General features: G+C 50.0%; 2 protein-coding genes across 2 annotated transcripts; one reads left to right on the top strand and one right to left on the bottom strand.

Moving 5' to 3' along the window:
• Positions 1-3,906: 3,906 nt before the first annotated feature.
• On the bottom strand, positions 3,907-6,147 carry TGAM01_v202935 (hypothetical protein; the record flags this gene model as incomplete). The annotated part of the gene is made up of 3 exons (XM_024549092.1): positions 3,907-5,100; positions 5,220-5,840; positions 5,926-6,147. 3 exons carry the CDS (start codon positions 6,145-6,147, stop codon positions 3,907-3,909), a joined length of 2,037 nt encoding a protein of 678 aa, XP_024406207.1.
• Positions 6,148-7,169: 1,022 nt separating this feature from the next.
• On the top strand, positions 7,170-9,883 carry TGAM01_v202936 (hypothetical protein; the record flags this gene model as incomplete). Its single annotated transcript, XM_018800482.1, has 2 exons — positions 7,170-8,178; positions 8,241-9,883. The coding sequence occupies 2 exons, from the start codon at positions 7,170-7,172 to the stop codon at positions 9,881-9,883; spliced, it is 2,652 nt and encodes an 883-aa protein (XP_018666624.1).
• Positions 9,884-14,543: the final 4,660 nt, after the last annotated feature.

Here is a 14,543-nt window from a genome sequence, read left to right on the forward strand (position 1 = left end):
TCCCAGCATATCGTCATTTTGGACTGGGCAAGGAGTCTGATTGCGGGACGAACAATGGGATAATCAAGAAAGGAGTTTTTGCCTCAACTGTAAAAGCTTTGCTAGGATCTAGACTTGTGCAGCAGGATTCCGTCACACGCCCCCCCATCTACTGGTATTAACAATCAGCGGATCCTCGGGAGACAGCAGTTGCACATCTTCCCTCGAGACGACGGAGAAAAAAAACAGAGCGAGGTCCGGATGGGCGGCTCTCCAGCCGTGACTGGCTGCCGTGATCCACGTAAATAGTGTGTAGGTACAGGTACATGCAATAGGCTAGACTTGTAGCGCATCAGTAGGTACCTGTAGAGGCCTGAATCAAGCAAGACAGTTCCCTCAATGTCTTGGAACCCCCTCACCTTCTCCTCACGCAAGCTTCATCTGACCTACGACTTGCTACTGCATTCGTGCAGCGCATTGTCTATCTTTGCCACCGCCAATCTTCTTTGTCTCAACTCCATCTCTCTTTTTTGCCTGCAATCCTTTTTTCGACTCAATGGCCACCCGGTCGACGACCCAAAGCCCGTCTCTCCATTTCCGTCGGCCTAGAACAAGCCAAGAAACTCAAGGCCCCAGGTCCAAGTCAGAGGCGGCTTCTCACTCGAGTCCGTTGGAAGCCTTAGCATCTTGGCAGATCATACCATGCTCCGCTCAGGCGCCGCCTACGAAGTTCAACGAAAGCCGCAATGCGAGCGGTAAAGAATTGGAGAAATCTCCGTGTACACTGGTGCATACTACACTTGGTCAGCCACCGTGACTCCGCGCGCAGTGTTGGGTAGGGCTGGCGGTGGCTATGTCAGCGTTCCCCTGGTGCGAAGCCCGGTCCATCCTCGCCCCTCGATCACACGATGTCATCAATCCAGTTCGGACACAGTCGAAGAATCGAACCATGTGGCTTAAGCGGCTGCGCTGGGTCAAAAACACGAGCAGTCTTTGGCCCAAAGAGGTGCCTTACTCGTGAATTATCTGCTGACAAAAACAGCCACCCGCCAACGACCAACGATTGCGAATACGGAAACAAACACGCTCATCAAGTCCCGCTTACGGCAGCCAGCTGTCATTTGTCTTCGTGACTTGTTTAGTTTTTGCGGTCAAACTCTCCATCAGGGTAGAACTTGACGTTGGGGAGGGCACCATCGCAGATCCGCCAACCTGCCAGATCCAGATCAACCAGGCTACTGTGAAAGAGCCGCCTCTTGTTTTCTTGACATGAAAGGGCTAACATTACTTATTCAGAAATACGATGTCATGGATCCCCAGATTCCCCCGCAGATGGCAGTCGGCTATCAATCTAGCGCATTGCGACCTAAGCATCTTATTCCCCCAGAAAGCTCGGCGTTCGGGATCTTTCAATCTGAAAGATTTCATCTCCAAAACCCGCTTCCCCAGCATTTCATGCTCCCCGCACGAAACCATCAGCTACTGAAGCTCCATACGGGGTACCGTAGTTTAGATTTGCTACTTTTGCTACCCGCAATAAGACCCAGGCAAATGGTTTTGCCGATGGAGTTAAGTTGGGGTCGGCTGAGCGGGAAATGGCCTGTTCATCGAACTATGCTAGCCAAAACGTGGGGTTTTGGGCACCCTCATACGACTACGATCAAAAATTGCTTTCCCCAGGTAGATTCAAAGCCAAGACTGCTCTAGGGCTGTTCCAAAAAGCCACTGCCAAGTGCCAGCCAGAGGTCCAAATAATTTCCGATGCTCAGGCTAATCCAGCCACATTTTTTGATATCGGTACATGCCGCGTTGGAGAACAGATCTAAAAGCACCGCCATTTTTTACACTGAAGATGACGGTTTTGGCGATTATTTGCGTCTTGAATCTTCAAACGTGCATCCAGCCTGCATGCTGAGCACAGTCGAGAGATGCCGTTATCCGGTCGGGAGCCAAAATATGTTTCCGAGGCGCATGTGAGTCGCGGGGTCTGATGACACTGCCTTTGCGTGGACAGGGCTCCATGTCTCTCGCTCGCTCGCTCGCGCATCGATACCTCGCTCCAATGTGATGGACCATCACCGCCGAGCGGAGCAGTGGCGGCGGTGTTTGTTTAGTCTTCCAGCCCGGTGATGTTCTACTGTCGCAGCTACCCCAAAAATTATGACGACGATGATGCAAAAGAGTTAGTGTTCCTGGATGGCAGAGTTGGCTCTTATATGGCGTACTAAATGTCGCTGCTCCCTTAGGCCGAGCGGCGTGGACCTCGGTTATGACTCGACTCACTAGTTTCAAGAGCAGCGCCCATTGTCCTACCCTGTAGCGCGTCGCTCGGGTGCGCCGGTTGTAAGCATTGTGAACTATTTGCTCCAAGACTGTGGCTCGTGTGTTAGAATGCGTCGTTGCCTTCACCGTAACTTTTTCTCCGGGCCAAGAAATCTTCTTGCGGGCATCAGTAGTAGGGATGTCGTGTAAGATGTGACCGGGCCTACGGACCTTTTAGCGCCCGCTACAGGGTAAGTCTAGACTACTTGGCAAAAAGCAAGGCAATTCTTTCTCCCGCTGGCATTCAAGATAACATGGCCAATAAAGAATTTAGCTTTGAGTTACATTCGAGGCAACTTGCATACCGTATTATGCAGTAATATATTTATATAATTAAACTACGTTGACAGAGTTTTGTTGCATTCGGGAGCTGGCAGCCACTGCGACAGTGACACCAGCCCGATAGTACGGGTCGTGATACCATTCAGTCCCACCAAAAACACTACCCCCTCAATATCAAGAAGCGCGGATAGAACACACTCCGAAAAAATGTTACCTAAGGTGTGAATGAACAATTTAGCTAGCACTATCATTAGTGATAAAGATGCAAATCACATTCGGCACACTTACCCCGACAGTTGCATCACCTCCAGACTTTGGGGGCCGATCTCCCCTCACTCTCCTCACCCTTAGCCTGGACACTGCCACACCCACGACAAATATAGATTGAAGCTGTCATGTATCATGGACTGACCCCTCACATATTGATAGTAAACAGAATCAGTGCTTACGAGGATGACTTGAAGTGCTCCATAGTACGGAGAGAACAAGAATCCCGGATATCTGAGTTATGACTTACTATTCTAAATGAGAGAGTACATTGTCTTGCTTCGACAAGAGACGGCATTTCCCATGTCTCATAAAGGCAAATCACTGAAACTCTTCCCTTTCTTCTTCTTCTTCTTCTTCTCTATGATGTCTTGAAAATAAGCCTCCCTGTGTATCAGTATCCCTTGTCTCCGAAGGATAGAGCAAAAAAAATAAAACTTTGAATAGATACCTCCTCCAAGTTTTCAACTTTACTGCCGCTTCTAAAATTTGCCAACATATTCACAAACATCACTAGGGAAGTAATAACTGTGGTCTTGGGTAATAAATGACTTGCCTCGACTCAAAGGTGTCGTTCACCCAACAGCTAGCACCCACCCCAAAGACAACATAGAGCGTGACAAATACCAGCCATAGTTTCTATCTCGTCAAGTTTGTCTCTTTATTAAAGCATAGTATACTAGTAAAGTCTATATCAGAAAGTGAGTCCTTTCAGTTCTTCTGTATATTAAACTCTCTCGTAGTTAAAAACCATAAGAACCACACGGTGGGATTCATCACCAAATATATTGTTGTTCTGCAAGCACTGTAATTTCACCAAAATCGTGTTCATGTGATTAGATAGAGTAAGCCTATTATATGCCACCATCTATGATACTATATGTGCCATGTTTTCCTCCAAATTTATAATCACCCAAAAAAAAAAAAAACAACACTGGCAAATAATGAAGCACAAAAGGTCTCCCGTCTCAAATTTCCGACCATCTCCGTAAACTATAGGTACTAATCAATAACTGGCGCAAATGCACCCGAGTTGTGATAGTAGTCATCGATGGGTTATGCAACAGCGTAAAGACGTTGGCCATCTGTCCTTTCTCTGCCACCCCTCAGATTTGACAAGGGCCGAAACATGAAGCTCCCAGTAGGATTCTCAGATGGCTCTTGAGAAGATTCAACTTTGTTTGAGCACAGGAAAACGTCGATAGCCCAGCTGCCGCCACAAAGCTCAGTCGACTGGCCTTGGCAAGGTTTTCCACATTGAGATTCGGGAAGTCGCACTGCATCATCTCGAATAGATGACCCGCACCAACACTCTCTTCCGTTCTCTGTTCCAGCAAGCTTGTATCCACCAGAGGTACAGTGATCAATACATTCTTCCGATGACACATCTCCTTGTAGATAGTCAACGGGCTTGGCGCCAAGCAATATTCGAGAGATTGCATCTTGAAAACATCCCAGATAGCTCCAACCTGTCGGAAGGTTATCATATTTGGGCGTCTTTGTTGGAGCTGCATCGCTACTTTTGCTTGGGCTTCCTGTTTCCTTGGAAGAATGTTTCGCTATAGAGCTTGAAGGATACTTTGGACTAGATGCTTCTGTCAGTTCGCAGAACCAGCCCTCTGAACAATGGTAGCACGGCCATCCAAGCCCACACGGTACAACTTGGGCCGGCGTTTCCTGTGGAGGGCAGAACCATCCATCAAGACATTCGTCACATCTGAAGCCCCTTCCAGGGCAAGGTCCTATCGAAGGATCAGGCGGTTGGTGGACACTTGGACTTTCAGTCTTATCACAAGATGGGCAAGTTGGACATTCTTCGTTTTCATCATCTGTTGGCGGTGGATTGCTCGTTTTGGTGGGACTGTCATTTGTTGGAGTAGATGGCGGAGTTGGGTCTAGGGGCGATGCTTGATTCTTTGAAGATGAATAAGGCTTAGGGGCTGCTGGTGTGGTGACATCTTCGGGATCAGAAGTTTTGGTAGCCGATTCAGGCAAACCAGGGGTAGCTAGTGTTGTGATTTGGCTGACTGAAGTAAGAGACCCGGTTTCAACCTTATCACAAGGTATCACTTCCTCAAAAGAAGTTCCATCCACGACCTGATCAACAGCGCAAAGAGGCTTGTCCAAGTAGCCAGCAACAGCGCTCACAATCAATGCCAATTCATTGACGACTGCTAGGAGAGCCGGATCCGTGATATCTTCCAAGGCTCTGCTGAGATCATTGATGACCGTTGTTCCTTGGTCAAGGACCTTGTTTAAGGTTTCTACCATATCCAGTTCGGAGGTAGAGGTTGGTTCATGGCCTTGGCAACAGCAGGTATGACAAAGGGGAGTAAATCGGAAGCTGAAACAGAAGCTTCATTTGCTACCTTTGGTATGGCTGCAGCAACAGCGGACGAATCCACATGAAGAGCATCCAGAACAGTATCTGTGAGCTTGGCAGCTGCTGCGGGGTCGATGCCTGATACTTCAGCAACAATTTTTGATAATTCGCCCAGAAAAGAAGGATTAGTGGAAGAGTCTGTTGGAAGCTTCTCTGTGGCTGCTCTCGCGTTGTGGATTCGTAGTTTCAAGGTGTCTCCCCAGAAGCCGCCAAGGGACCCGACCGCAGGCGTTGGCAGATTTTGTGTAGAGCTTGAACGTGATGTCTGGAGAAGGGGAGGAAGCGAAGAGATTTCTGACAGTACCAATGCGTTTGACTGACCCCCAATCATATCGGACAAAACGTTCTTCTGACGATGTTTCGCCGCAGACGTTGACGGTTGATTCGATTCCACGAATGCCTCTTTTACCGCATCTGCCAATGATTCTAGCAGTGAATTGACATTGATAAGAGAAGCTTTTGATTCGCTGATTTCTGTCGTTTCAGGCAGACTGCTTATAGTTGTGGCAGCCTCTGTCACACGGATTGTCGTAGATAGGGAGGCAGCGGGGTCTTGATTTGTGGTGTGCACCGCAGGCAAAGTTCTGGCGGTTGAAGTATCGACTGCCTTTTGGTTATTTAGTAAATGAGTGCCATAAACAATCATTATTAGATAGATAGTTGGTGCGAAATAGGAATGGGATTGCTCTTACCTCTCGAAACATGCCTCCTAAAAACCCGCCCAGCTGAAACTGTCGCTCAGCGAGAGCCCGTCGTTCAAGACTCGCCGTCTCGATTGTAGCAACTCCGACAAAGCAGATTACAGAAATGGCGAAGAAGATCAAGCTTGTGATTATTAGGCCTCGTCGATGGATAAGTAGAAGCCTTCGCGGCGGCCACTTGGGACCGCTGCCTTGGTGTTGCTGATTCACCATCTCCTGAGAGGCTCTTGTGATGAATCCGTCGAAAGAGTAGTAGAATGCTTCAAAAAGAGCAACAAAAAAAGAGGACTCCAAAAAGAGGCTCCAAAAATTGTTCGTAATGGAACGCAGACCAAGTGAAGTAGAGGAGGGCTGGAGATGGAGGAGAGAATTGCAATGGAAGAGAAAGGATATGAGTAATAGATCAGCATCGCTAACATCGAGTAGCTCTTTCTTATTCGAACCAGGAGGTCCCGTTTGAGCCAAGCTTAGCCTCTGAAAGCACCTGCCAAATGACGAAGTGGAAGCTCTGGAGAAGGAACAATGAAGGAAGGGGGCTCATAGCGCACCTCGCTGTTGCGTTTCTAGTTCATCTCAATTCAGTGCATCTTTTTGTTCAAAATTGGTTGGAAAAATGCGTGCTAACTATTCATTCTAGCAGTCTAGGCAGAAGATAACCTCTAATTAGGAGATTCCTATATAACCTTGCTCTTTTGGCGCACGCATCTGATTTTAAGAACTACAGACATCATTGCCTCTTTTACTCGGCGCCTCGACGTTTTCACAATACAGATAATGTTTCGTTGAAGGAAATTGAGATGCGACGAGGCGGCAGTATTGTGAGATGCTTCATGTTGAGATGACGCTGTCTAAATAGCATCAGCAAGTGAGAATGACCTACTGATATAGATCTGAAAGCCAAGCCAAGACGTTAATGTTGTGAGCTGGATCGACAAACACAAGCACCTGCTTAGCGGCGATTCTGCGCCACAATGCTCTTCTAGGCGGCTGAAGCGCCCTGACCGCGCCGCTGGGGTCAAGTTTTTGGTGGGGTGGAGGGGCAGCCGCGCATGGGCCGCTGCTTAATTCGCCAGTTCAAAAAAATTTCTGGACAAGGCTGGCACTTTTTTTTTTCTTGCAGCATCATTTTGTCTTTGCGCAGCTTGGGCAGATTTTGCTGTCGGAATACGCGTCAGACGCTGGCACTTGATTCAATCGCCCTGGAAAGACGACGGCGAATTGAACCTGTCGCCGTTATGGATATCCACCGCTGTCGGTTTGTGCCCTATAGGCCCTCGGCCGTCAATGCGGTAGCCTTCTCGCACCCCAAGACCAAGTCCGCAAAGCAAGGCTCTGTGGCGCGGTTGGCCGTTGGACGAGCAAACGGCGATATTGAGATATGGAACCCTTCAAGCGGTGCATGGCACCAAGAGCTTGTCATTCGTGGTGGCCGGGATCGCAGCATTGACGGCCTTGTCTGGGTCAACGAGCCGGATCAGGACCTTGGCGATGGCAAGATTGCCGTGGGCAAATCGCGCCTCTTCAGCATTGGATACACGTCCACGGTGACCGAGTGGGATCTCGAAAAAGGAAAGCCCAAGCGACATGCGAGCGGGCAGCACGGCGACATCTGGTGCCTCGCCGTTCAGCCTCCGGCCCTGAGCGGTGCCTCGGATGACCTTCACTCCAACAAGCTGATTGCTGGAACGATTGATGGCGAACTGGCCATGTACTCGATCGAGGATGATGATCTCCGCTTCCAACGAGTTGTTGTTCGATCCCCCGCGAAGAAGGCGCAGATGGTCAGCATCACGTTCCAGTCACGCAAGATTGCTGTTGTGGGCTGCTCGGATAGCACCATTCGAATCTACGATGTTACAAAGGGACACATGCTCCGCCATATGACGCTGGGCGCGGATCTGGCTGGAGGCGCGAAAGATATCATTGTGTGGTCGGTCAAGTGCCTGCCCAACGGTAATATTGTGTCGGCCGACTCAACAGGCCAAGTCTGCATCTGGGATGGCAGGACCTACACCCAATCTCAGAGACTGCAGAGCCACAAACAGGATGTCCTCAGTCTCGCGATTAGTGCTGATGGATCGGCAATCATCAGTGGTGGAATGGACCGCCGTACCGTTCTCTACAAGCAAAATACTGGACCGGGCAACCGCTGGTCCAAGGTTTGGGGACGAAGATATCACGATCACGATGTCAAGACTATAGCATCATTTGAGAATGGCCGCACAAGCGTCGTGGTAACTGGAGGTGAGATGATTTTGTCCTGAAAAACTCCTTGGTAACTGTGGACTAGCTAACATTTGATGAAGGACCTGATTCAAACCTCATGTTGGTCCCCCTGAGAGAGATGGGCCGCGAAAACCACCGAACGATTAGCAATCTTCCACAGCAGCCGCCCATCTTGAGCGCACAAAAGGCCAGATTTATCACTAGCTGGTGGGATAGAGAAGTTCACATCTGGGCTCTGCGAAAACCCGCCACAGAAATATTCAACCAGACTGGAGAGGATGAAGAAGACGAAGTTGACATCAACAAAAACCGCAAACTTCTGAAGACAATTGTAGTCAAGGGCGATTCCAATATCAGCTCTGCTACAATAAACCCAGAGGGAACCCTACTCATTGTGTCTACATCAATAGACATCAAAGCCTTCCGGCTGGAGCACCAGGACCCTGTCAAACCCTCCGACGTCAAGCTATCCGCCATTGAGCTCCCAGAGAAGCTGAGAAACGCTGGAGCCACACAGGTGCAGCTGTCACCTGATGGCAAATGGCTGTGCGCCATCAAAGAGGGCTCTCGTGTTATCATGGCTAGTCTCGAAGAGACTGACGAGCCTTTGCAGTTTACCACCGACTTGCAGCGTCTTCCCCGCCTCCGGCGCCATATTCCACGATACGTAAAGAATGGAGGATTAAGAAGCTACGAGAGGAATATTACTCACATCTCATTCACCGCTGACTCGAAGATGGTTGCGGTAGCCGATATTGCTGGTTACATCGACACCTGGGTATTACGTGGCCCGGATGAGAATTTGCAGGACAAGATCGAAGTGGATGGGGAAAATGACGCGGCACCATCATCTGAGAGCGAAAGCGACAGCGATAGTGACCAGTCGGATGACGAAGAGAGCCCAGCTAGCAGCGTCAAAGCCCGTTGGACTCGCAATCCAAGCGCAAACCAGCTGCCCAAGCTCCCATCGGCCCCCGTCGTTCTGTCATTCTCGGGATTTGTACCCAGTGAAGAGACGAGCGGAGTGGATGCCGTCAAAGATTACACCCTCGCGGTCGTTACAGCCTCGTGGAACGTGTTGACTTTCCATCCTCTCCAAGGCCTACTCACACCATGGTCACGCAGACACCCCCGGAAAGCCCTCCCAGCGGCCGTCCAGGACCTCCTAGACTTGGCTAAAGGTGCCATATGGCAGGGATCCCGCCTTTGGATCTACGGTATTTCGTTTCTGCTGATGCTTGACATTGCTCAAGACTTGCCGAAACCTGTCTCGGAGAGTGATGCTGTCGTCAGCCAAGGAGCTCAGCCCGGCATGAAACGCAAGCGAACCGGCCACACCAGTGGTGCTGGAAGCAAGATGACCCGTGAAAACCTCGCACCGCACCGTATTGGAAAATATGTAGACGGACAGTGGGTGAATATCGACGTGGATACTGCCTCTCCCCATGAAGATGGCAGTGACAGTGGCGACGACATGCCTGACGCTCCCGATGGTGACTTGGCGCAACTTCGCAACCCTAGCAGCAACAGCAACAGCGCAGGGGATCTTGAAACCGAGACTGACCGCAAGAGCTGGTGGATAACCTACAAGTACCGCCCCGTCCTTGGTATCGTATCCCTCAACGCTGCGGACCAGCCTTTGGAGGTCGCACTAGTGGAGAGACCTACATGGGATGTGGAGAAGCCCGAAAGATATTATGCTGGAGAGGAATGGGAGAGGTGAAAAATTCTCTCATCTTGTCTTGTAATGGTAGGAGGATGTTGCGGTTAAGAAAAAAAGGAAGATGGCCGAGCAATGTGGCTGGCGGAAGGATTTCTTTTTGGGTACTGCGTACATACATATAAGAGAGGTTTTAGAGCTAAGTATTATCTACCTGGCTGATATTTACAAAAGTGCCAGCTGCGGCCTGTAGCATATAGGAAGGAGTTGAAATGTTAATTCATCGTTGTCATCCAAAAACTGTTTTTTCCTTCCTCAAGGAATGAGTTGTTACGTACTTGGAGTGCAATAGGCATGTGAACTTGGTTTGGTGGAGCCTTTTTGGGATTCTGGTAACGATGGATGAACGCTTCAATCTGCACAAACGAGCATTTTGAAACATAAACTTAACGAATACGCCTATAGGCACCTTATTGAAACAAGACTAGCAACATTGGATGAAAAATGATTAATATTTGGCGGAGTAGCTGCGGAGTGTTTCCACGCTCAAAAACCTCTTTGTACGGCATAAAGCACTAGCCACATGAACACGTCACAACGAAAGATTTGACAAATCCCTGGGCTTAAACGAAATGGGGAAACAAATCGAGACGCTTTGATTTGATCCTAGACGAAAAAACGTATGTCTGCGAGTGAGACGACGACGACTACGACTACGACATCTGGGTAAGGCAGGGGGGGCGAGAGATCCAGTTTAACGCGCGTCCCCTTGATATTATTCTCTCTTCCCACGCCCATGGCCAAGGCTGTTCTAGCCCTTTGGTAGCCTTGTCATGTAATGTAATGGGTACGACTGCATGTGCTCTAATTAATGCTAGTTAGAATGGACCGGTGCCGGTTCGGGCGTCATATGAGCGAAGCAGTGTGGAGTGCGTTGGGTATTGAACGGCATCTCGTGGACTGGGCAAACGCGGAACATGCTATTTATTGTAATGGTGCCAATGAAATTTCGGGCTTCTGTGCTCGCTTGTGCTATGATGAAGTTTGATTAACGTGGTCTCGAATCATGGGCATGTCTGAGATGCCGTATATGTGATGGTTGTCGAGGATAGCTGGAGTGAGCGTATTAGAGTCGTACTGCACAGTACTAATAACAGTAGTACATCCATCTGGATGTCTTAAATCAGCAGGTAGCAAAATCCCATTTGAAAAGAGGGTGCAGGAGCTTAGGTTGTGAGCCATCGTAGCCGTACATGTCAGCGTTCGTTTGTACGAATATATGTGTGCCATATTAGTAACCTCCCCCCCCCCAATCCAAGGACCTTATTAAAGTCCGGCCGTAGCGGATCAAGAGCGGCTGGACGTAGGCTTTGCTGTAAATAAGAGGGTGATTCTAGTAGTTTGGTCATGGGCCGTCAAGCTTTTCGTTGGAGTAGCTTTAATAGGAAGAAAGGGCCTCTTCACGTGCATCGACGGCATCGAGGACAGGATCTAAGCCGCACAGCTATAAGGCAGCTTTGGCAGAATGATACCTAGCCATCCTGTGAAAGCCTTCTGCCTTACATGTAGTTTTCGGTCTGGTACCGAGCACACAGACCTCTTCAAATCGTATAGAGATTCCGCCAGTTTGGGGCATGTACTCGCCCGGCACTCCGCGGCTTTATGTCTCTGCAAATCGAGCCTCAGCGTACATCCCACCACTTGTAAAGGGGTCCATTCAAGCATTCCCTTCAAAAATACAGCAAAGATTATGAACAGACTGATTGCCGGCTGGCTTCTGTTAGCAGTTTGCTTCTGTAGGCGTGGAGTGGCGATTGGACGTTGTAGTACGCAAGCCCCCATAGAGAGCAAAAAGCGGATGACGCGGCCTCGCACCCGCACCCCTTATTGCCACGCCCCGGGATGTGGGCGTAGAGACAAAATTGGTTCAATCGAGCATCTGATTGGATGGAAAAGAGGAAGACCTCAGTTTTTTTTCGGGGACTTGTTCTCTTTTTTTGGAGGGCCCTTGCTCTATTAGTGTTGAAGCTTTGGGTGGCTGGATCCGAAGTTGATTGAGTTGCAAATGGCGATGAGATTTTGGGCTCACAGATCGCAAAGTGCGATGGTGGAAACGCTTTGTTTGATTTCCGGGTTTAAAACTTGTTTCTGCATTTTGTTGAAGATCGTCAGACAGCAGTGAGTGGAATGAAGAGGGCGGAGAGAAAAAAGCTTCTTGAAGCACTGAGCGCTAATTGTGTAAGTGCTGAATGAGGAGAGGAGTCAGAGTCTCACATGTCTCTGCTGGCGTGGGAAGCCGGTACTTCGTATTGCGAGTATAATAGCAGTGCTTGCCATGTACACGGGTATCCTATCCATGCCTTCTCAGCCTGCAGTTCCTGATCGATGGCCCATGCGGAATTGATCTTGCAGGCAGGCACTGCCGGCGTATAAGTCATAACTACTGCCACGGCTGTGTGCGAGGTGCGGTACCGCCACGATGCGTTTATCTACGATGTTTATCTGCGATGGAGAAGAGGGGCCGAGCTTGGACAGCTGAAAGGACCAGGAACCGAAGAACCGAAACGACACAAGGCTGATTCGAGATGCTTCTTGAAGAGCGACGAGAGACGCCCATAGCCGCGGTGCGCCATCAGTGTCGGTTCGACTTGGTGCGGCGCACATCTCGTAATGGGCCGTACAGTGTCGATATCCGGCCGTGGACACTGGCCAGGCGCATATGCTCCGTCGGACCAGGCCATCTGCGTCTGACGATTTATTACCGTGCAAATAACTGACGCTGCCGCGCTTTCCCGCTGTATGTTAGACCGACAAGCCTGGTACTGGCACAGACAACGTGCTTCCACACGCCCAGTTCTAGGCCTCATCTTGGAAATCTAAACAAAAGCGAATGTTGGCTTTCCGTCTCGCTGGCAGTGTGGCTTGTACTTTGGCGGTGCTGCCGATCAGGGCCATATCCGATTTCTGAGCCGCAAAAAAGAAGAGGAGCGCAGAGGCGAAAGCGTGTGAAACGGAGCGTTTCCGTATGCTAGGATTCGTAATACCTGCAGATCGCAATCGTACATTTTTTTTTTAATACGGAGAAAGCCCTACTCGTGCTGTCGTACTCGTACGGGAGCGCCAGAAATAGTACCTAATTCGGCGCGGATGTTCTGAACAACGGGGGAGATGTTGGCGGTTTAGCGGCTGCAGAAGTGACAAGGATGGCACTGGCTGGTGTTTCGCAGCCGCGGAGAGTAGAAGGAAATGTAAAATGAGTACAAGATGAATAACAAGCGAAGATTATCATGGAAAATAATCATGGAAAATGGATGAAGAAATAACAAAACGGAGAGGCTACCGTTTCTACACGCCGTAGCGCATCGAGAAGCCTAGATTCGGCCCTCTGTATCCGTAAGCTGATACTGCATCTAATTGCGTGCAGCATGTGTTTCCGTCTATGGCTGTACAGTGCGCGCAGCGGTCGGCGCTAGTGTCTTGGCATCGGCTGTGCCACAGCAGAAACGGGAAAGGCGCACCATGCGCTGCGTGCCTCGTCATCGCCTCTCGATGGCGCTGCGCAGGTTCCGGTACCTGCGGGCTGCTGAGGAGGGACTCGCGGTACCTCTGGCCATTCTTTGGCTGTAATTCAGTCTGATTTACGGCGGCCGGCTGCAGTACCCACTGCCAGAAACAGCTGCAGGCACTTGCTCCGTTGAGGATGTTATCGCTGCTATGCCTATGGGTTGTGTTGTTGTATTTCCTCATTCCATAGGTGTCTATGTATGTGCTTGTGTTCTTCATCTTTCTGCTTTCTTCATCATTTTCCCGCGCGTGGTTCCTTTTGGCGCACGCGCAGAGCCTCGTGCCATGGAGATGGAGGCATCCTCGTAACTGTAGTTGAGAGTACCAGTCGCGGACACGCTCAAGCAGCCTGGCTGAAACCGGGAAACGCTCACCCCGGTTCTCAGCTTGCTGATAAGAGCTGAGTGGTAAAAGGACAAGAAAAAAAGATCATGAAACATATGAACCCCTGAGATTGAAAAGAAGAATAAGAATAAGTAGGAAAGCAGGAAAGATTTGAATAGGAACACCTCAAGTAATTGGGTTTAGGAGTCAGAGGTACTGCATTGTCAACTTCACCTGTCAACGTTAGCTGTCAAAACGGCCACATGCTCAAAAGCCACCACCGCGGGGAAATAAAGTAAAACGAGACTGTAAAATTGCAAAACAACACTACAAACATTTGATAGCTTTGACAGCCTACTACAGTCATACCGGTCTCCGACTCTCTTCTGCTCTTCAGCCTGCTCCGCCATCTACCAAGGTAGACTGCTAGGCGCCATGGACCACGTACCCGGACATGTACCCAGCCCTGGCTGCCTTGTAGCGGTACCCGGGCCGGGCCCTCTCACCGAGCACAGCAAATCCTGGTGCTGGGGCGGGCAGCGCCCATGATTGGCTGCGTCTGCCAGCTGACGCGTAAACCGGCCTCAATTGCTCTTTGCAGCGCCAGCGGCACGCCCCCTCTATCAACTAGCAGTGCTACCACTGCCACTGCGCGGCCTAGTCCCTTTTATTTCCCCCCTGTACGGATTACTCTGCCAGCGCTGCGTGGCCGGCCTCTCAGAGCACTCGGCCCCCCAAAGAGGCCCATTCCCATTACATACATCCTCCACAACCCCCCCCGTCTGCTGCCTTTTTGCTTCAACCCTCATTTTTTCTCTCCCGGCGACGGCTCGAG

This window comes from Trichoderma gamsii (genome assembly GCF_001481775.2).
Source record: "Trichoderma gamsii strain T6085 chromosome Unknown Scaffold_7.2, whole genome shotgun sequence".
NCBI lineage: Eukaryota > Fungi > Ascomycota > Sordariomycetes > Hypocreales > Hypocreaceae > Trichoderma > Trichoderma gamsii.